Genomic DNA, 21,625 nt, shown 5'->3' on the forward strand with positions numbered 1-21,625 from the left:
AGAGTCTTCGCTCTGTTGCCCAGGCTAGAGTGCAGTGGTGCGATCTTGGCTCACTGCAAACTCCGCCTCTGGGGGTCACACCATTCTCCTGCCTCAGCCTCCCGAGTAGCTGGGACTACAGGCACCCGCCACCACGCCTGGCTATTTTTTTCTATTTTTTGGTAGAGACGGGGTTTCACCGTGTTAGCCAGGATAGTCTCCATCTCCTGACCTTATGATCTGCCAGCCTCGGCCTCCCAAAGTGCTGGGATTACAGGTGTGAGCCACTGCGCCCGGCCCAGGATATTTTCAACGCTCCGCAAAGGAATCCTCTACCTGCTAGGTATCCCCCCAGTTCTCTTCTCCCCCCAAGCCTCAGGCAACCATGGATCCACCTTCTGTCTCTCTGGATGGGCCTATCCTGGACATTTCATAGAAATGGAATCACACACTGTGTGGCCTTTTGTGTCTCACTTCTGTCAGCTGAGTGTGGCGTCCTCAAGGTTCATCCATGCTGTGGCCTGGGTCAGAGCCTCGTTTCTTTTCATGGCCAAGTCATATTCTGTCCTATTGTTATACCACATTTGTTTATCAGTTAACGGACATTTGGGTTGTTTTCAGAGAATGCGGCTTTTAAAAATCTCAATTTTGGCCGGGTGCTGTGGCTCACACCTGTAATCTCAGCACTTTGGGAGGCCGAGGTGGGTGGATCACGAGGTCAGGAGATCGAGACCATCCTGGCTAACACGGTGGAACCCCGTCTCAACTAAAAAAATACAAAAAAAATTAGCTGGGCGTGGTGGCTGGCGCCTGTAGTCCCAGCTACTTGGGAGACTGAGGCAGGAGAATGGCATGAAGCCATGCCATTCACTGCAGGTGGAGCTTGCAGTGAGCCGAGATGGCGCCACTGCACTCCAGCCTGGGCGACAGAGCGAGACTCCGTCTCAAAAAAAAAAAAAAAAAAATCTCGTGGGGTGCGGTAGCTCACACCTGTAATCCCAGCAGCTTGGGAGACCAAGGTGGGAGGGTTGCTTAAGCCCAGGAGTTTGAGACCAGCCTGGGCAACATGGTGAAACCCCGTGTCTACAAAAAAAGAAAAAAAAAAACAAAAACATTAGCCAGGTGTGTTGGCGCAAACCTGTAGTTTCAGCTACTCAGCAGGCTGAGGTGGGAAGATCACCTGAGCCCAGGAAGTTGAGGCTGCAATGAGCCGTGATTGCACCACTGCACTCCAGCCTGGGTAACAGAGTAAGACCGTGTCTCAAAAAAAAAAAAAAAAAAAAAAAAGCCACGAAAACTCAATCTCTCTCTGTCTTCTTAAAAAAAAAGCAGTTATTTAGAAAAGAAGTGACCTGAAATCACTCAGTCAGGTGTTCCACACTGGCAAGGCTGGCCTGTGTGCTGCTTGGTGCCTCTGCTGGGAGCTGTGGCAGCACAGCTTGAGCTTGTTGTAACCGCGTGGACTTGTCTGTCTCCTGGGTAGACCATGAGCTCCCCGACAGCAGGGACTGCATTTCAGCTGTTTCTATCCCCAGCGCCCAGCACAGAGCTGGGCACATAGCAGGTGTCCCATGATGTTTGTTGGAGGATCTAGCAGGTGTCCCATGATGTTTGTTGGAGGACCTAGCAGGTGTCCCATGATGTTTGTTGGAGGACCTAGCAGGTGTCCCATGATGTTTGTTGGAGGACCTAGCAGGTGTCCCATGATGTTTGTTGGAGGACCTAGCAGGTGTCCCATGATGTTTGTTGGAGGACCTAGCAGGTGTCCCATGATGTTTGTTGGAGGACCTAGCAGGTGTCCCATGATGTTTGTTGGAGGACCTAGCAGGTGTCCCATGATGTTTGTTGGAGGACCTAGCAGGTGTCCCATGATGTTTGTTGGAGGACCTAGCAGGTGTCCCATGATGTTTGTTGGAGGACCTAGCAGGTGTCCCATGATGTTTGTTGGAGGATCTAGCAGGTGTCCCATGATGTTTGTTGGAGGATCTAGCAGGTGTCCCATGATGTTTGTTGGAGGACCTAGCAGGTATCCCATGATGATCACTGAATGAATAATGAGGCTGAAGCAGGAGAATTGCTTGAACCTGGGAGGCAGAGGTTGCAGTGGGCTGAGATCGTGCCATTGCACTCCAGCCTGGGCAACAAGAGCGAAATTCCGTCTCAAAAAAAAAAAAAAAAAGAAAAAATCGCAATCTCTGCTGAGCACGGTGGCTCATTCCTGTAATCCCAGCACTTTGGGAGGCTGAGGCGGGCGGATGATGAGGTCAAGAGATTGAGATCATCCTGGTCAACATGGTGAAACCCTGTCTCTACTAAAAATACAAACAATACACCTGGCGCTCATAGATTTTCCTCCCACAAGCATGAGCCACCCACGGCCTAACCCTTCATCCTCCTCTTCACCACCTCCACCCGCTTCTCTGTGCCCCATATGGGTATATGTCAGCTTCTTCCGGTTCCCAAGGGGACCTTCATTGGTGCCATTCCTGCTCTCTGGAACGCCGCTAGCTCCTGCCCCTTCCCATGCGTCTGACAACTCCTCTGTGAAAATGTCACATCCTCCGAGGGGCCTCCTCGATCACTCAGTGCTAAACACTCTCCTCTCTCTCTTTTTTTTTGAGACGGAGTCTCACTCTGTCGCCCAGGCAGGAGTGCAGTGGTGTGATCTCGGCTCACTGCAACCTCCGCTTCCTGGGTTCAAGCAATTCTCTGCCTCAGCCTCCGGGGTAGCTGGGATTACAGGCGCCTGCCACCACGCCTGGCTAATTTTTTTTGTATTTTTAGTAGAGACAGGGTTTCACCATGTTGGCCAGGCAGGTGTTAAACTCCTGACCTTGTGTTCCACCCACCTCGGCCTCCCAAAGTGCTGGGATTACAGGCGTGAGCCACCGCGCCCGGGTTCTCTCTCTTTTACAAACAGGGTCTTGCTCTGTCACTCAGTCTGGAGTGCAGTGGTGTGATCACAGCTCACTGCAACCTCTGCCTCCTAGGCTCAAGCGATCCTCCTGCCTCAGCCCCTTAAGCAGCTGGGACCGCAGGCCCACACCGCCACACCTCGCTAATATGTGCATCTTTTGTAGAGAGGGAGTTTCGCCATGTTGCCCAGGCTGGGCTTGAACTCCTGGGCTCAAGTGATCCTTCTGCCTTGGCCTTGCAAAGTGCTGGGATTACAAGCGTGAGCCACCAGCCCTACTCCTCTCTGAATCCTCACAACCATACGCCCGTGTTTTCTTCCTGCGTGTCACCACCATTTGGAATTGTCTATGTTTAAATGGCAATGTTCAGGGTCTCCTGCTAGAAAACCAGCTCCCAGGGGCAAGGGAGATGCCACGGTCACTTCTGTGTTCTTGATGCCCCCGGCCCAGTGCCCGACACTCATGACTGCTCAGCAAACGTTGGCTGAGTGTGTGACCTGGTCACGTGCCTGGCACATAAGAAGAATCAGATAGGTGTTTGTGATTTCTGTGGCTGTCACTGCCTGAGCAGGCATTTTGAGTGTAGGAGAAATAGCAGTGCCTGGACGTTAGAAGCCCAGAGGTCTTGTCCTAGCTTGGCTTCCTCCTCCTCATAATTGAATGACTTAAAAAAAAAAAAAGAACCATTTTCTTTCTTTTTTTATTTTTTTGAGACAGAGTCTCACTCTGTTGCCCAGGCTGGAGGGCAGTGGCGTGATCTCGGCTTACTGCAACCTCCACTGCGCGGGTTCAAGTGATTCTCCTGCCTCAGCCTCCTGAGTAGCTGGGATTACAGGCACATGCCACCACACCCATCTAATTTTTGTATTTTTAGTAGAGATGGGGTTTTGCCATGTTGGCCAGGCTGGTCTCGAACATCTGACCTCAGGTGATCTGCCTGCCGCAGCCTACCAAAGTGCTGGGATTACAGGCGTGAGCCTCTGCGCCCGGCCAAGGCAACCATTTCTGGACCTCTTGGCATGGTCTTGGCACTGCCTTAGGTGCTCCTCCTCCCACATCCATGCTTTTCTGGTTACAGGCCTCTGAGGTCAAAACTGAGCCATCCCCATTGTCCAGAAGTGGTCACTGAGGCACAGAGAGGTTGAAGTCACTTGCCCCAGGTTTAACCCGGGAAGCCCGGGGCCCAACCCTAGTGCCCACCATACACGAATCCATCTCACTCTCCTGCCTTCGTTCTCCGGCCCTTCCGGGCCTTGGTTTCCCCATTTGTAAAGCCAGGAGACAACACGCCTGACATTCAGGATCCCACGTGTGGTTGCCATCCTCTGGGTCACAGTCCTGATGGGGAAATCCACCCATGACTGGTAGTGACGCGCGTTCTCTGCCCCGACTCCCACAGCCGGTGAGCTCCTCCGACAGCGAGGCCCCCGAGGCCAACCCCGCCGGCGGCAGTGACGCTGACGAGGACGACGAGGACCGGGGGGTCATGGCCGTCACAGCGGTAACCGCCACAGCTGCCAGCGACAGGATGGAGAGTGACTCGGACTCAGACAAGAGTAGCGACAACAGTGGCCTGAAGAGGAAGACGCCTGCGCTAAAGGTAGGGGAGGACCAAGGAGGACTGGCCCTTCATCCCCTCGCCCTGATGTCTGGCCTGGCAGCTTGCTCTTCCTCCCCTGCCTTTTTTTTTTTTTTTTTTTTTTTTTTTGAGACAAGGTCTTACTCTGTCGCCCAGGCTGGAGTGCAGTGGCGGGATCTTGGCTCGCTGCAACCTCCGCCTCCCAGGTTCAAGCAATTCTTCTGCCTCAGTCTCCCCAGTAGCTGGGATTACAGGCACCCACCACTGCGCTTGGCTAAGTTTTGTATTTTTAATAGAGACGGGGATTCACCAGGTGGCCCAAGTTGGTCTTGAACTCCTGACCTCAGGTGATCTGCCTGCCTCGGTCTCTCAAAGTGCTGGGATTACAGTCTTGAGCCACTGCGCCTGACCTCCTTTCTTTTTTTTTTTTTTTTTTTTTGAGACGGAGTCTCATTCTGTTGCCAGGCTGGAGTGCAGTGGCACGATCTCAGCTCACTGCAATCTCCACCTCCTGGGTTCAAGCGATTCCCCTGCCTCAGCCTCCGAAGTAGCTGAGATTACAGGCATCCACCACCACGCCTGGCTAATTTTTCGTATTTTAGTAGAGACAGGGTTTCACCATGTTGGCCAGGCTGGTCTTGATCTCCTGACCTCATGATCCGCCCGCTTCGGCCTCCCAAAGTACTGGGATTACAGGCGTTAGCCATGGTGCCTGGCCTGGTCCCTTTCTTTAATATAATTGTTTTTCAGTATGCATTTTTTAAAAATTGAGTTATAGTCCATACACCATGAGATTCATCCTTCCTGAATATACACCTCAGTGGTTTTTAGTGTGTTCACGGAATTGTGCAACCATTACCATTATTCCAGGAGATTTCTGTCACCCCAAAAAGAAACCTGGTCCCCATCAGCTGATCCTCCACAGCCCCTCCTCTGGCCCCTGGCACCCACACATCCCCTTTCTGCCTCTGTGGAGGGGCCTGTCCTGGACATTTCATAGAAATGGGATCACACACTGCATGGCCTTTGTGTCTGCCTTCCTTCACCAAGCATGACGTCCTCGGGGTGCATCCACGCTGCAGCTCGGGTCAGCTCCATTTGTTTTATTTATTTATTTATTTTGAGACGGAGTCTAGTTCTGTCGCCCAGGCTGGAGTGCAGTGGCATCATCTCTGCTCACTGCATCCTCCACCTCCCGGGTTCAAGCAATTCTTTTGCCTCAGCCTCCTGAGTAGCTGGGATTACAGGGGCCTGCTACCACGTCCGGCTAATTTTGTATTTTTAGTAGAGATGGCATTTCTCCATGTTGGCCAGGCTGCTCTCGAACTCCTGACCTCCTGATCAGCCTGCCTCAGCCTCCCAGAGTGCTGGGATGACAGGCGTGAGCCACCGTGCCTGGCCGCCTCCCTTCCTTTTCCTGGCCGGGTCAGATTCCGGTGTGTGGAGGGAACACAGTGTGTTGATCCACACGTCGCTGGCCATTTGGGTTGTTTCCACTTTTGGGCCTTTCCAGATCAGGCTGCCATGAACGTTTCTGTGCAGGGTTTTGTGCAGATGTGTGTGTTCCATTCTCCTGGGTATATTCTCTGTCCTGCCTTTTGACCATTTCTCACTATTTGGGTGTAGAAACAAAGGACCAGATTCTAGCAGCAAATTCTTTTGATAGAGTCACGTGTACTTTGTATTATTTTTTGATTCTAAAATGATAAACCATATTTATAGTAGATAACTTGGAAAATGCAAAGAACATAGAGAATTTAGAAAAAAATAGCTGTAGTATATGAGGGGTTTCTGAGCCAAGCAAGGATTATTTCTTTTTTTTCTCTTTTTTTTTTTTTTGGGTGGGGGGATGGAGTTTCACTCTTGTCACCCAGGCTGGAGTGCGATGGCGTGATCTCGGCTCACTGCAACCTCCGCCTCCCAGGTTCAAGCGATTCTCCTGCCTCGGCCTCCTGAGTAGCTGGGATTACAGGCATATGCCACCACAGCCAGCTAATTTTGTTTTTCAGTAGAGGCGGGGTTTCTCCATGTTGGTCAGGCTGGTCTGAAACTCCCGACCTCAGGTGATCTGCCCACCTCGGCCTCCCAGAGTGTTGGGATTACAGGCGTGAGCCACCGCCCCCGGCCAAAATTAGCCATTTTTAAGTGTACCGTTCAGCAGCATTAAGCATATTCATGTGGTTGTGCAACCATCACCACCATCATCTGCAGAACTTTCTCGTCTTCCCAAGCTGAAATGCTGTCCCATGAAACACTCACTCCCACCCCCGTCTGCAGCCCTGGTGCCCCCCATCCTACTTTCTGTCTCTGTGAGTCTGATGACCCTGGGGACCTCCTATAAGAGTTTGTCTTTTTTTTTTTTTTTTTTTTGAGACGGAGTCTCGTTCTGTCGCCCAGGCTGGAGTGCAGTGGCGCAATCTCGGCTCACTGCAACCTCTGCCTCCTGGCTTCACGCCATTCTCCTGCCTCAGCCTCCCAAGTAGCTGGGACTGCAGGCACCCATGTCCTACATGGGACTATGCCACCATGCCCGGCTAATTTTTTATATTTTTAGTAGAGACGGGGTTTCACCGTGTTAGCCAGGATGGTCTCGATCTCCTGACCTCGTGATCCACCCGCCTCGGCCTCCCAAAGTGCTGGGATTACAGGCGTGAGCCACCGCGCCCGGCAAGAGTTTGTCTTTTTGTGATTGGCTTCTTTCACCAAGCATGTCCTCAAGGTTCAAGATCCCTGGTTTGATCAGGTTCTCACAGGGTTCCTGGCCCTCCAGAGAGGTTCCAGAGCTCAGCTCTCGTGGGCGGTGGGCAGTCAGCTGGGGGCTTCCTGCCAGGAGCACGGCCTTCCCGTCACTGAGCATTCAGGCCGTTCCTCTTCCAGATGTCGGTCTCGAAACGAGCCCGAAAGGCCTCCAGCGACCTGGATCAGGCCAGCATGTCCCCATCCGAAGAGGAGAACTCGGAAAGCTCATCTGAGTCGGAGAAGACCAGCGACCAGGTGGGCCGGTGGCTCCTTGGGAGGGCAGGGAAGTGCAGTGGCTGCCAGTGGGCCCCAGTTCAGCTCACTTCTCTCCCCCAGGACTTCACACCTGAGAAGAAAGCAGTGGTCCGGGCGCCACGGAGGGGCCCCCTGGGGGGACGGAAAAAAAAGGTAGCGTGCACTTGACTTTGTTTCCCATGCCCACTCGTGGGGCACCTCTGCGGTCTCCAGCGCTGTCCCCAGGGCAGGGGTGGGCCATTTCTGGAGGGGGTGGGACACGGACTGCAGGGGACCCCAGGGGACCGCGTCTGCCCTGAGCGTGGCACCTCGTTATGGCCACACTGCCTCCAGGAGCCCACCATCCGGTTTGGAAAGGGGCATTCTGGGATGTTGGCATCAGAAGGGAGGGAAGCAGTCCTGAGCGTGCATGAGTGAGAGAGCGAGAGAGCGAGAGAACGAGAGGGAGACAGAAGAGAGGAGAGAGAGGTGTGTGCCGGTGTGTATATGAGCGGATTGTGTGTGTGTGTTCTGTCTCTGTGTACATGTGTCCACGTGCGTGTGTGTGTGTACTTGTGTGTATGCATGTTTGTGACCATGTACGTGTGTATGTGTGCAGTGTGTGTGGAGATTGTGCATGTGTGATGTGTGTGTCGTGTGTGCGTGTGTCGTGCCTGTGTGTGTGTTTCTGGTGCCTGTGTCCCTGTGCCTGTGTGTGTGTGTGTGTGTGTGTGTGCGCGCACGCACGCGCTGTGCCTCTCCTCTGTGTCTGTGTGTTGTGCCTTTGTGTTCCCATGTGAGTATATGTGGTGCCTGTGTGTGTGCATGTGTGTCCCTGTGTGCATACTGTGTTCATGTGTCTGTGTGTCCGTGTGTGTGTCTGTGTGTGTTGCATTATGTTTTGCTGTATGTGTATAGTGTTTGTATCTGTGTGTGTGGTGTCTGTGTTGTGTGTGTTTGTGTGTCTGGTGTGTCCGTGTGTATGGTTTGTGTGGTATGTGTTTTGTCTGTGTGTTATCTGTGTATGGTGTGTGTTTTGTGTGTGTGTGTTGTCTGGTGTGTGTCTGGTGTGTGTGTGTTGTGTGTATATGGTATGTGTGTTGTCTGTGTGTGGTGTGTGGTATGTGTGTGGTGTGGTATGTGTGTTGTCTGTGTTGTCTGGTGTTTGTGTGTCTGGTGTGTCTGTGTATGGTGTGTCTGGTGTGTGTGTTGTCTGTTCTGTGTGTCTGGTGTGTGTGTTATATGTGGTCTGTGTGTGTTAGCTGTGTGGTGTGTGTGATATGTGTGTCTTTGTGGTGTGTGTGTTGTGTGTGTTATCTGTGTGTGTGGTGTGTGTGGTATGTGTTGTCTGTGTGTTGTCTTTGTTGTGTGTGTCTGTGGTGTGTGTGTGTGGTTTGTGTTGTGTATATGGTGTCTGTTGTATGGTATGTGTGTTGTGTGTGGTGTCTGTGTGGTGTGTCTGTTTGTGTGGTGTGTGTATGGTATGTGTTATCTGTGTGTGTGGTGTGTGTGTATGGTATGTGTGTTATCTGTGTGTGTGGTGTGTGTTGTCTGTGGTGTGTGTCTGGTATGTATGTTGTCTGTGTGTTGTTTGTGTAATGTGTGTGGTGTGGGGTGTGCATGTTGTGTGTTGTCTGTGTATGGTGTATGTGTGTTGTCTGTGTGTGGCGTGTGTGTGCTGTGTGTCTGGTATATGTGTGGTCTGTGTGTGTGCGTATTGTATGTGTGTTATCTGTGTGTGGTGTGTGTGATGTCTGTGTGTGTGGTGTCTGTGTGGTGTCTGGTGTGTTTGTGTGTGTGGTGTCTAGTGTGTGTGGTCTGTGTGTGGTGTGTGTTTTATCTGTGTGTGTTGTACGTACGGTGTGTGTTATCTGTGTGTGGTGTGTGTGTTATCTCTGTGTGTTTTCTATGTATCTGTGTGTGTAGTGTGTGTAGTGTGTTATCTGTGTGTGCTGTGTATGGTGTGTATCTATCTGTTGTGTGGTGTGTGTGGTGTGTTATCTGTGTGTGGTGCGTGTGTTGTCTGTGTGTGTGTGTTGTCTGTGTGTGGTGTGTATGTGTTGTATGTATGGTATGTGTGTTATCTGTGTGGTGTGTGTGTTATCTGTGTGTGTTATCTGTTTATCTGTTGTGTGTGGTATGTGTGTTTGTGTGGTGTGTTGTCTGTGTGTGGTGTGTGTGTTATCTGTGTGTGGTGTGTGTGTGGTATGTGTTGTCTGTGTCTGGTGTGTGTGTTGTCTGTCTGTGGTGTCTGTGTGTGTTGGATGTGTGTATGTGTTGTGTGTATGGTGTGTTATGTGTGTGTGGTGTGTATGTGTTTGTGTGGTGTATGTGTTGTCTGGTGTGTGTGGTGTGTTATGTGTGTGTGGTGTCTGGTGTGTGTGTTACCTGTGTGTGTGGTGTCTGTGTGGTGTGTATGGTATGTGTATTATCTGTGTGTGGTGTGTTGTCTGTGTGTGTGTTTGTGTGTGGTGTGTGTGTTGTCTGTGTGTGTGGTGTGCGTGTTCTGTGGGGGGGGCGTGTGTGTGTGGTGTGTGTGTTGTCTGTGTGTGATGTGTGTAGTGTGTGTGGGGGTGTGTGTAGTGTGTGTGTGTGTGGTGTCTGTTGTGTGTGTAGTGTGTGTTATCTTTGTATTGTGTGTGTGGTGTTTTTATATGTGGTGTGTGTGGTGTGTGCTGTGTGTGGTACGTGTGTGTTGTCTATGTGTGGTGTGTGTGTTGTCTGTGTGGTGTGTGTGTGGTGTGTGTTGTCTGTGGTGTGTGTGTATTGTCTGAGGTGTGTGGTGTGGTGTGTATGTGTTTGTATGTGTGGTGTGTGTTGTCTGTGTGTGGTGTGTGTTATGTGTGTGTGTGGTGTCTGTGTGTGTGGTGTCAACTGTATGTTGTCTGCAGTGTGGTGTGTGTTGTCTGCGGTGTGTGGTGTGTGTGTTGTCTGTGTGTGTGGTGTGTATTATCTGTGTGTGTGTGGTGTGTGTATCTGTGGTGTATCTGTGTGTGGTGTCTAGTATGTGTGTGTAGTCTGTGTGGTGTGTGTTGTCTGTGTGGTGTGTGTGTGGTGTGTGTGTTGTCTGTGTGGTGTGTGTGGTGTGGTGTTATCTGTGTGTGTGTGTGGTGTCCGTGATGTGTGTGTTGTCTGTGTCTTTGCAGTGTGTGTGGTGTGTGTGTTATCTGTGTGTGTGTGTGGTGTGTGTTATCTGTGTGTGGTGTGTTGTCTGTGTGTGTGGTGTGTGTGGTGTCTGTGTTTGTGGTGTGTATCTGTGTGTGGTGTGTGTTGTCTGTGTGTGGTGTGTGTGTTGTCTGTGTGTAGTGTGTGTGTTATCTGTGTGGTGTGTGTTGTCTGTGTGGTGTGGTGTGTATCTGTGTGTGGTGTGTGTTGTCTGTGTGTGTGGTGTGTGTGTTATCTGTGTGTGGTGTGTGTTATGTGTGGTGTGTGTTATGTGTGGTGTGTTTGTGTGTGTGTGGTGTCTGTGTGGTGTCTGTGTGTGTGGTGTGTGTTTGTGTGTGGTGTCTGTGTGGTGTGTGTGTTGTCTGTGTGTGTGGTGTGTGTGTTATCTGTGTGTGGTGTGGTGTGTGTTATCTGTGTGTGGTATGTGTTATGTGTGGTGTGTGTTATGTGTGGTGTGTTTGTGTGTGTGTGTGGTGTCTGTGTGGTGTCTGTGTGTGTGGTGTGTGTTTGTGTGTGGTGTCTGTGTGGTGTGTGTGTTGTCTGTGTGCGGTGTGTGTGGTGTGTGTGTTATCTGTGTGTGTGTGGTGTGTGATATCTGTGTTGTGTGTGTTGTCTGTGTGTGGTGTCTGTGTACGTTGTGTGTGTTGTCTGTGGTGTGTGTGTGGTGTCTGTGTGGTGTGTGTGTGCGTGGTATGTGTGGTGTGGTGTGTGGTATCTGTGTGTGTGGTATGTGGTGTGGTGTGTGTTGTGTATATGTGGTTTGTGTGGTGTGTGTTATCTGAGTGTATGTATGGTGTGTATCTGTGTGTGTGGTGTGTGGTATCTGTGTGGTGTGTGTGTTATCTGTGGTCTGTGTGGTGTGTATCTGTGTGGTGTGTGTTATCTGTGTGTGGTGTGTGTGGTGTGGTGTGTGTTATCTGTGTGTGGTGTGTGTGGTGTGGTGTGTGTTATCTGTGTGTGGTGTGTGTGGTGTGTGTGTTATCTGTGGGTGGTGTGTGTGGTGTGGTGTGTGTTATCTGTGTGTGGTGTGTGTGGTGTGGTGTGTGTTATCTGGGTGTGGTGTGTGTGTGGTGTGTGTGTTATGAGTGTGTATGGTGTGTGTTATCTGTGGGTGGTGTGTGTGGTGTGGTGTGTGTTATCTGTGTGTGGTGTGTGTGGTGTGGTGTGTGTTATCTGGGTGTGGTGTGTGTGTGGTGTGTGTGTTATGAGTGTGTATGGTGTGTATCTGTGGGTGGTGTGTGTGGTGTGGTGTGTGTTATCTGTGTGTGGTGTGTGTGGTGTGGTGTGTGTTATCTGGGTGTGGTGTGTGTGGTGTGGTGTGTGTTATCTGGGTGTGGTGTGTGTGTGGTGTGTGTGTTATGAGTGTGTATGGTGTGTGTTATCTGTGGGTGGTGTGTGTGGTGTGGTGTGTGTTATCTGTGTGTGGTGTGTGTGGTGTGGTGTGTGTTATCTGGGTGTGGTGTGTGTGGTGTGGTGTGTGTTATCTGGGTGTGGTGTGTGTGTGGTGTGTGTGTTATGAGTGTGTATGGTGTGTGTTATCTGTGGGTGGTGTGTGTGGTGTGGTGTGTGTTATCTGTGTGTGGTGTGTGTGGTGTGGTGTGTGTTATCTGGGTGTGGTGTGTGTGTGGTGTGTGTGTTATGAGTGTGTATGGTGTGTATCTGTGGGTGGTGTGTGTGGTGTGGTGTGTGTTATCTGTGTGTGGTGTGTGTGGTGTGGTGTGTGTTATCTGGGTGTGGTGTGTGTGTGGTGTGTGTGTTATGAGTGTGTATGGTGTGTGTTATCTGTGGGTGGTGTGTGTGGTATCTGTGTGATGTGTGGTGTGGTGTGTGTGGTGTGTGTGGTGTCTGTGTGTGGCGTGTGTGTTTGGCAGGGTACTCGGGTGGAGGCGGTAGAGCACAGCAACTTGTCTGATGTGGCCTCCGCACAAGATTTTGCACAAAGAAAAGATGTTCCCACTGGGAAACCCGGGGTTCTGATGTACTCGCTTCACGGAGGAAGATGAGGTGAAGGGCCAGCAGCTGCCCGGCGCGCCCGGGGCCGCCTGGGATCCCGGTTTTCACTTGGGGTACAGGTGGGCTTTGTGGGTCGGAGGGGATTCGGAGCTGGGCCCTGAGCCGAGGCCGGCAGAGCCTGGCGGCTGCGGGGGTGCAGGAGCCTCCTCTGGCCTGGTGCGCCCCGCTTCTCACGGTGGGGCTCCTGATGCTCACGCCTGTCCCTGCTTCTCCCCAGAAAGCGCCGTCAGCCTCCGACTCCGACTCCAAGGCAGATTCCGACGGGGCCAAGCCTGAGCCGGTGGCCATGGCGCGGTCGGCGTCCTCCTCCTCCTCTTCCTCCTCCTCCTCCGACTCCGACGTGTCTGTGAAGAAGCCTCCGAGGGGCAGGAAGCCAGGTAGGGCCCTCGTGCTCGCACATCTCTTGGCCTGGCCCCTGCCGGGGCGCTCCCAGGCAGTCCCCTGGTCACCTTGGAGCCCTGGAAGGAAGGTCACCCCCTCCTCCTCTTCCTGTAGCCGAGAAGCCTCCCCCGAAGCCGCGAGGGCGGAAACCGAAGCCTGAACGGCCTCCGTCCAGCTCCAGCAGTGACAGGTGGGTGCTGGAGCTGGGGTCCCCTCTGGCGGCTCCTCCATCGGCCGAGGGCCAGGGCGGGCTCCCGAGGGAGGAACGGAGGTCCCCAGCCGCCCCCTCCACCTCCAGTGACAGCGACGAGGTGGACCGCATCAGTGAGTGGAAGCGGCGGGACGAGGCGCGGAGGCGCGAGCTGGAGGCCCGGCGGCGGCGAGAGCAGGAGGAGGAGCTGCGGCGCCTGCGGGAGCAGGAGAAGGAGGAGAAGGAGCGGAGGCGCGAGCGGGCTGACCGCGGGGAGGCTGAGCGGGGCAGCGGCGGCAGCAGCGGGGACGAGCTCAGGGAGGACGATGAGCCCGTCAAGAAGCGGGGACGCAAGAGCCGGGGCCGGGGTCCCCCGTCCTCCTCTGACTCCGAGCCCGAGGCCGAGCTGGAGAGAGAGGTGAGCCGGGAGGGCGCCGGGAGTCCCTGCCTTCTCTCCACACGTTTATCGAGCATCTACTAGGTACGAGGCAGTATCCCAGGTTCCGGGACACCGTCAGGAAAGCAGTGCGTGGGTCCAGAAACTCCTGCCCTGGAGGAGGGGACATTCCCGGGAGGGAGGGGGCCGGGCTTGGTGGCTCACGCCTACTATCCCAGCACTTTGGGCAGCTGAGGTGGGACGATTACTTGAGCCCAGCTCGAGACCAGCCTGGGCAAGATAGAGAGACTCCGTCTCTATAAAAACCTTAAAAAATTAGCTGGGCGTGGTGGTGTGTGCCTGTATAGTCCCAGCTGCTCAGGAGGCTGAGGCAGGAGAATTGCTTGAGCCCAGGAGTTGGAGGCTGCAGTGAGCTGTCATCAATCCACTGCACTCCAGCCTGGGCCACAGAGCAAGACCCTGTCTCAAAACAAAACAAGGGAGGGAGGAGCTGTACAGATGACATGCGGGTAGTGCGTGCTGTCCGGAGTTTTCGGTGCTAAGGAGAAGGGTAAAGTGGGGTAGGGGGTTTCTCTTTTAAATAGGGTAGACCCTGAAGGTGTGAGTAGACTCCAAAGGCTTGCGTTTGGGTTTAAGTAAAAGGTTCCGAATGGGCCGGGCACGGTGGCTCACACCTGTAATCCCAGCACTCTGGGAGGCCAAGGCGGGCGGATCACGAGGTCAGGAGATCGAGACCAGCCTGGCTAACACGGTGAAACCCCGTCTCTACTAAAAATACAAAAAAATTAGCCAGGCGTTGTGGCAGGCGCCTGTAGTCCCAGCTACTCAGGAGGCTAAGGCAGGAGAATGGCGTGAACCCGGGAGGCAGAGGTTGCAGTGAGCCAAGATGGTGCCACTGCACTCCAGCCTGGGCCAGAGCAAGACTCCGTCTCAAAAAAAAAAAAACGAAAAAAACAAAAGGCTCCGAATGAAGGGAGGGGATCTGTGAAGACTCCTGGGAGGGGACACATTCTAGGCAGGAGAAGCAGCTCACACGGAGGCCCAGAGGACTGTGCCTGGCATGCTGGAGGAACAGCGAGGTGGCCTCTGCGGCTGGAGCGGAGGGGGGAGGGGAGAGAGGGAAAAGGGGGTGGTGGGGAACGGACGTGGCAGGCCGGGTCGGGCCATGGGGGCTGCAGGGAGGATTTGGGCTTTGACCCTGAGGGAGGTGGCAGCCATGGAGGGCACTGGACAGGGGAGGGATGGGCCCTCCCTCGGGTGCTCTCAGGTGCCCTCTGGCTGCCATGGGGTGCAGCTTACAGGTGAGCGTGGGAGCAGGTAGGAGGCCTCCTAGGGTGGTGATTGTCGGGCCTCTCCTATACCATGTGTTGTGCTGCCGGCCCTGTCACACCCTCTACCCTTGTGGAGATTCAGGCAGTGTGGCCTGAATCCAGTGTCTGACCTAGACTGAGTGCCTGGGGCCCACATGCTGGTGCCCCTCAGCCAGGCCTGCCTTCTTTGGGGAAAGCAAGAACAGCGCCATGTTCTCTCTGTCACTCCCTTCGTCACGGAAAGGGGACCGAACTCCTGGTGCAGGAGGCGTTTCAGCCACAGCCCAGTACTGCTGGGCAGGAGGAGTGAAGGGGGCTGTTCCTCCACTGGATGGGGCCTGGGCTCCAAGAACCCCACGATCCACTCAGGACTGGACACTGGGTCCTCCCTCCCCTCCCATCCTGCCCCAGCACCTTCAAACAGTGTGGAGGGTGGCAGAAAGGGTCGAGCTGCATCTCCTGGTAGTGGGATGGGCTAGGGGTCTGGGTAATCCCCTCTTCCCACTGCTCCAATGCGCCCTTCCTGACTGCTGTAGGCCAAGAAATCAGCGAAGAAGCTGCAGTCCTCAAGCACAGAGCCCGCCAGGAAACCTGGCCAGAAGGAGAAGAGAGCACGGCCCGAGGAGAAGCAGCAAGCCAAGTGAGCCCTGCTCCACCCCCTGCACACCCTGGAGGCCCCACACCCCGCATCACCCCACAACCCTCACCCCTCACAGGGGCAGCCTCACCTCTGAGTTCAGCCTTGGAGCCGGACCCGGTTGAAGTTCCTGGTCCTCGGGTTGTGTGGGCTGCGTAGGAATTGCTGCTGTGGGAGCGGGATCTTTGGCCAGCCCAGGGGTCTCCTCTGGGGTGATCCCGCCTCCAGAGACACTGGGCCACGTCCGGGGACATCTGTGGTTGTCATGACTCGGGGGTGCTCCTGGCATGGAGTGGGTGGAGGCTGGGGACGCTGCCGAGCGCTCTGTAGTGCCCAGGACGGCCCATCCCAGAGAACAGTCCATCCCCAATGTCCACAGAGCAGAGGAGGAGGGAGAAACTGCACCCCGGCCTAGGGGTTTGCATCTTGGTCCCCCTGTGGTGGGGAGACAGAGCCCATCTCCCAGCTCACTTTCTTTTTTTTTTTTTTTTTTTTTTTGAGATGGACTCTTGCTCTCGCTCTTTCGCACAGGCTGGAGTACAGTGGTGCGATCTCGGCTCACTGCAACCTCTGCCTTCCGTGTTCCAGCGATTCTTCTGCCTCAGCCTCCCGAGTAGCTGGGATTATAGGCACCCGCCACCACGCCCAGCTAATTTTTGTTGTTTTAGTAGACACAGGGTTTCACCATGTTGGTCAGGCTGGTCTCGCTCGATCTCCTGACCTCGTGATCCGCCTGCCTCGGCCTTCCAAAGTGCTGGGATTACAAGTGTGAGCCACCGCGCCTGGCCCCAGCCCACTTTTTTTTTTTTTTTTTTTTTCTTTTGAGACGGAGTCTTGCTCTATCGCCCAGGCTGGAGTGCAGTGGCGCCATCTCAGCTCACTGCAACCTCTGCCTCCTGGGTTCAAGCGATTCTCCCGGCTCAGCCTCCGAAGTAGCTGGAACTACAGGTGCGTGCCACCACGCCTGGCTAATTTTTTGTATTTTTAGTAGAGACGGGGTTTCACCATGTTGGCCAGGATGGTCTCGATCTCCTGATCTCGTGATCCACTCGCCTCGGCCTCCCAAAGTGCTGGGAGCCGTCGTGCCTGGTCCCCCAGCCCACTTTCTAAATGGCATCTGGCCTTGGGTGGACAAACCTGCCCATGAGAATTTGGCAGGCGGGTATGGCAGTGGTGGGGTACAGAATAGCACATGGCACCAAGCCTCAGCAATGGGCCTCCCTCCTGCATGCGTGTCACCCTTGAGGGCCTTTTCCTAGCTCGCTGACTCTGGTAAACAAAGCCAGCCCTTGGCCACGTGAACGAGGAAAAGAATCCCGGGATTTCATAAGAACCCGGGAAAAGGCTTGTATCTTTGGGCAGCTCGAGCCTGTGGCTGCCCTGGTCTGCCCTAGGCCTAGGCTGTGGCAGGGCCTCCCTGCCTCCCGTTTCCCGGCTTAGCTCCCAGGGCCTCCCAAAGGTTTCCTTTGCAGTGGGTTTGGGTTCACCCCCTCGGGCGCCAGCCCCTCAGTGGCAGAGTGCTGGTGACGGGGCCTGACTGAGGGGAGCACTTCTCCACAGGCCCATGAAGGTGGAGCGGACCCGGAAGCGGTCCGAGGGCTTCTCAATGGACAGGAAGGTAGAGAAGAAGAAAGGTGAGGCCTGGCTGCCCAGCACTGCCCACACTGAGTTCGCTGAGGGGAACAGGGACAGCCGTGGCATGGCCGGGCTGTCCCGCCTGTCCCTAGAGAGGATGCTCAGCACATCCTCGGCCGACCTGGCCGGTGGTGCCTTCAAGGGTGGGGGCTGAGCCTGCAGACCTGGGGCCCCCATGACAACTCCTCCAGAGGCTCTCAGGCTCCTGCCCTCGAGCAGCTGGCCCCCTGTGGCCCTGCCTGGGCCTACACAGTGCTCTTTCTCCTGGCCCAGAGCCCTCTGTGGAGGAGAAGCTGCAGAAGCTGCACAGTGAGATCAAGTTTGCCCTAAAGGTCGACAGCCCGGTAAGACCCTCAAGGGCCTGTGAGCCAGGCAGTCCCCGCTGCCACATCCCTGCCAGGCTCCCTTAGACGTCTCGGGAAACTGAGACAAAGCCGGGGTCTTGCGGGTGGGTGGGCCGGGAGTCTGTTCCAATTGCTAGTGAGCACATGGGGTCTCCTGGCCAAGGGCCCTGGGGGAGCTGGTCCTGACATGCAGCACCCAGCTTTCCCGGCAGGCGGTGCGTGGAGGCCCCCAGGACCAACCCCCACGTACCTGGGACCCCAAGTATCTGCCTGTCCCTGGAGTTCCTCGTCAACTGGTTGGGGGCTGGGGGGAGCTGTTCTGCAGATTCAGCTTCCCTCAAGGAGAGCCCAGGATGTCTTCCTCCGCCCATCGGGGCCCTGGGACCACTGGGGATCCCTCGGCCAGGCCGTCTCCCTCACTGCCACCCCACCCTGCAGGACGTGAAGAGGTGCCTGAATGCCCTAGAGGAGCTGGGAACCCTGCAGGTGACCTCTCAGATCCTCCAGAAGAACACAGACGTGGTGGCCACCTTGAAGAAGGTATGGCGGGAATCAGAGGCGCAGGGTGCAGGCGGGGAAGCTGGGAGCAGGTGCCTGCCCAGGAGCCCAGGCCCCAGCGGGTTCCTGTTGGGGCAGCCCTGGGTCAGTGAGGAGGCTATGGGCTGCCGGGTAGAAATGCCCGGTGCTTGCCAGGCGTGGTGGCTGTAATCCCAGCACTTTGGGAGGCCGAGGCAGGAAGATCATCTGAGGTCAGGAGATTGAGACCATCCTGACCAACATGGTGAAACCCCATCTGTACTAAAGATACAAAAATTAGCCAGGCATGGTGATGGGCACCTATAATCCCAGCTACTCAGGAGGCTGAGGCAGGAGAATCACTTGAACCCAGGAGGCGGAGGTTGCAGTGAGCTGAGATCGCGCCACTGCACTCCAGCCTGGGTGACAGAGCGAGACTCCGTCTCAAAAAAAAAAAAAAAAGAAAAAGAAAAAAAAGAAATGCCTGCTGCACAGAGCTGTGCTCACGGGAGGGGCGCATTGCTGGGGCGGGGGGCTCAGAGCCGGGGCTAGGGCCGCTGCACTTGGGTGAGCCAGGCCTCTTCTCTTGGTGGCCAGATTCGCCGTTACAAAGCGAACAAGGATGTAATGGAGAAGGCAGCAGAAGTCTATACCCGGCTCAAGTCGCGGGTCCTCGGCCCAAAGATCGAGGCGGTGCAGAAAGCGAACAAGTCTGGGATGGAGAAGGAGAAGGCCGAGGAGAAGCTGGCCGGGGAGGAGCTGGCCGGGGAGGAGGCCCCCCAGGAGAAGGCGGAGGACAAGCCCAGCACCGGTGAGGGGCGGGCGGGGTGGGCCCTGAACCTCGGTCTCCTCAGCTGAAGAAACAGATGCTTTGCAGAACATTCCAGAAGGGGAGCACAGCTCTGGTCTCTGCCCCAAACCCGCCAGAGTGTCATGTCCTGTTGGGGTCTCTGTGCAGACCCAGCTTTAATCCCCGGGGCAGCCAGTGAGGGGCATTCAGGTCCTACCGTGTGCCAGGCAGCCAGCGTGCGGGCAACTTGGGGCTCACGCCAGAGGGGTGACGGGGACAGTGCATGACAGCACATGCCTCCACCATCTCCAACCCTGGGACGCCCAGAGAGGGGGTGGCTCTGTGCAGCGGGGGCAAAGAGTGGGGCATTGTTCAGAGAAGCAGTCGGTGGAGGCTCGGGGGCGAAGGCCTCAGGTGCCCTTGCTTGCCTGGTGGGCCGACAGGAGACAGGGTGTGACCCTCGGGGCTGCTGGCTGTGGGGCTACTGGGCTGACATGGCCCCATCACGGGTGCTCAGAGCAGCCCTTTGGAGATGGGATGGGTGAGCTTGGGATGGGACTCTGCGGCCCAGGGGGCAGCCGAAGGCTAGTGTCTTTTTTTCTTTTTTCTTTTTTTTTCTGAGATGGGGTCTCGCTCTGTCCCCCAGGCTGGAGTGCAGTGGTACAATCACAGCTCACTGCAACTTTGACTTCCTGGGCACAAGCCATCCTCCACCTCAGCCTCCTGAGGAGCTGGGATTGTAGGCCTACACCACTATGCCCTGCTAATTTTTTTTTTTTTTTTTTGAGACGGAGTCTTGTTCTGTCCCCCAGGCTGGAGTGCAGTAGCGCGATCTCGGCTCACTGCAAGCTCTGCCTCCCGGGTTCACGCCATTCTCCTGCCTCAGCCTCCCGAGGAGCTGGGACTACAGGCACCCACCACCACGCCCGGCTAATATTTTGTATTTTTTAGTAGAGACGGGGTTTCACTGTGTTATCCAGGATGGTCTCAATCTCTGGACCTCATGATCTGCCCTTCTCGGCCTCCCAAAGTGCTGGGATTACAGGCGTGAGCCACCGCGCCCGGCCAGGACCTGCTAATTTTTGTATGTTTTGTAGAGACAGGGTTGCTGGCATGTTGCTCAGGCTGGTCTTGAACTCCTGGGCTCAAGTGAGCCTCACGTCTCGGCCTCCCATGTGCTGGGATTGTGAGCCCCCGTGCCCGACCTCATCTTCATTTGTCTTTCCCAGGCTGCTGTGGGCTTTTCTCAGGGCTGCCCATGTTCCCTCATTTCCTGGGCCCCCAGTTCTCCAGGCCACTGTGGCTGGGGCTGGGGCTGGCTGCAGGATCCTGTGTCAGGACCTTCCAGACTGGACGGCAGGTGCCGGGGTCCATGTGGATGGGCATGCGTCACCCATGGCTCAGCTTGGCCCCTGGTCCAGTCCTTGACAGGGAAGGGTTCTGGGGTTCCCCGCTGGAGCCCAGCAGTGTCCTGTGACCCCTCCGTCCCACCCAGATCTCTCAGCCCCGGTGAATGGCGAGGCCACGTCGCAGAAAGGGGAGAGCGCAGAGGACAAGGAGCACGAGGAGGGTCGGGACTCGGAGGAGGGGCCAAGGTGTGGCTCCTCTGAAGACCTGCACGAGTGAGTGTCCCGGGCTGTGGGGTTTGGCCTCCTGAGCGGCAGCGGTGTGATGTGCACCCTGTGTCCGAGCCGCTCGTCCTGTGCCAGTCCCTCTGGGAAGGGTCCCAGGGATGTTGTCCCCACTCGGGCCTCCCACCCACACAGCTGACCCCAGGACCCCGCTGGCTGGCACTTCCTTCCGGCGGCCCCCACAGAGGCAGCTCCAGGGCTTTGAGCTGCCTGCCCCCGGCCTCCTGGGAAGGTGGCTTCTTGCTGAGCCTCCAGGGTGGCCCAGGTAGGCCCTGAGCACAGGCACCCGGCCATCTGACAGTGCCAGCGCCCATCACTGTGGGCTGCTGTCTGGTACAAGGCTCAGTGGAGCCACTTGCTTACCCAGCAGCTGCCTTGTGCTAGGCCTGGCTGGTGCCAGCCTGGGGACCCTGGAGATGGTTGTGGTCTCTAGTGGCAGAAGACAGGCAGATAGGAGGGCGGCACTCGAGCCTCAGGTGCCACAACGGGGGTACACTCCTCGGTGCCCGTCCCACCCAACCGCCCTACAGGCAGGGCAGGGGCGGGAGGGCATCCTCACACCGCCTTTGCTGTTCCCACCAGCAGCCTACGGGAGGGTCCCGACCTGGACAGGCCCGGGAGCGACCGGCAGGAGCGCGAGAGGGCACGGGGGGACTCGGAGGCCCTGGACGAGGAGAGCTGAGCCGCGGGCAGCCAGGCCCAGCCCCCGGCCCGAGCTCAGGCTGCCCCTCTCCTTCCCCAGCTCACGGGAGAGCAGAGCGGAGAACTGTGGGGAACGCTGTGCTGTTTGTATTTGTTCCCTTGGGTTTTTTTTTTTCTGCCTAATTTCTGTGATTTCCAACCAACATGAAATGACTATAAAGGGTTTTTTAATGAAAAAAGAAATCACTTTTATTGGCTTGGTTTTCTAGCAGTGCTCATGCAGTGGGGGCCTGAGCTGGGGAGCAGTCGGCAGCATCACTGGGCCTGTTTGGGACTGGGTTGAGCCATCGGGCCACCGTAAGAAGCGACTAAAAGGCACTCTGGGCCCAGCCCAACCCTGAAAGGCCGGTGGCGGGAGAGCTGGGCAGGAAGAGACAAGAGGGACAAACCAGGGCATCTAAGCGGTGCTGCCTGCGCCCCGCCCCTCACCCACGAGGCTGGGGGGTTTGATGCTTTCCGCATCTGGCA

At 55.6% G+C, this 21,625-nt stretch overlaps 1 protein-coding gene across 5 annotated transcripts in view; it reads left to right on the forward strand.

Annotated features, from left to right (window-relative positions):
• The window catches only part of HDGFL2 (HDGF like 2), a 31,038-nt gene extending 9,698 nt beyond the window's left edge, over positions 1-21,340 (forward strand). For 3 of the 5 annotated variants that reach the window (XM_024237108.2, XM_024237106.2, XM_054539391.2), the window contains exons 4-16: positions 4,294-4,494; positions 7,351-7,467; positions 7,549-7,620; positions 12,842-13,001; positions 13,120-13,195; positions 13,304-13,613; positions 15,439-15,542; positions 17,100-17,173; positions 17,448-17,518; positions 17,957-18,058; positions 18,632-18,845; positions 20,320-20,446; positions 21,038-21,340. In XM_024237108.2, the coding sequence (XP_024092876.1) occupies positions 4,294-4,494; positions 7,351-7,467; positions 7,549-7,620; positions 12,842-13,001; positions 13,120-13,195; positions 13,304-13,613; positions 15,439-15,542; positions 17,100-17,173; positions 17,448-17,518; positions 17,957-18,058; positions 18,632-18,845; positions 20,320-20,446; positions 21,038-21,137 (1,728 nt within the window). In that variant the 3' untranslated portion in view covers positions 21,138-21,340. The remainder of the gene's footprint in view (positions 1-4,293; positions 4,495-7,350; positions 7,468-7,548; positions 7,621-12,841; positions 13,002-13,119; positions 13,196-13,303; positions 13,614-15,438; positions 15,543-17,099; positions 17,174-17,447; positions 17,519-17,956; positions 18,059-18,631; positions 18,846-20,319; positions 20,447-21,037) is intronic. The other 2 variants (XM_024237110.2, XM_024237107.3) reach the window with 1 other exon arrangement.
• The last annotated feature ends 285 nt before the right edge of the window (positions 21,341-21,625 follow it).

The sequence above is a fragment of the Pongo abelii genome, chromosome 20, assembly GCF_028885655.2.
Source record: "Pongo abelii isolate AG06213 chromosome 20, NHGRI_mPonAbe1-v2.0_pri, whole genome shotgun sequence".
In the NCBI taxonomy this organism is placed as follows: Eukaryota; Metazoa; Chordata; class Mammalia; order Primates; family Hominidae; genus Pongo; species Pongo abelii.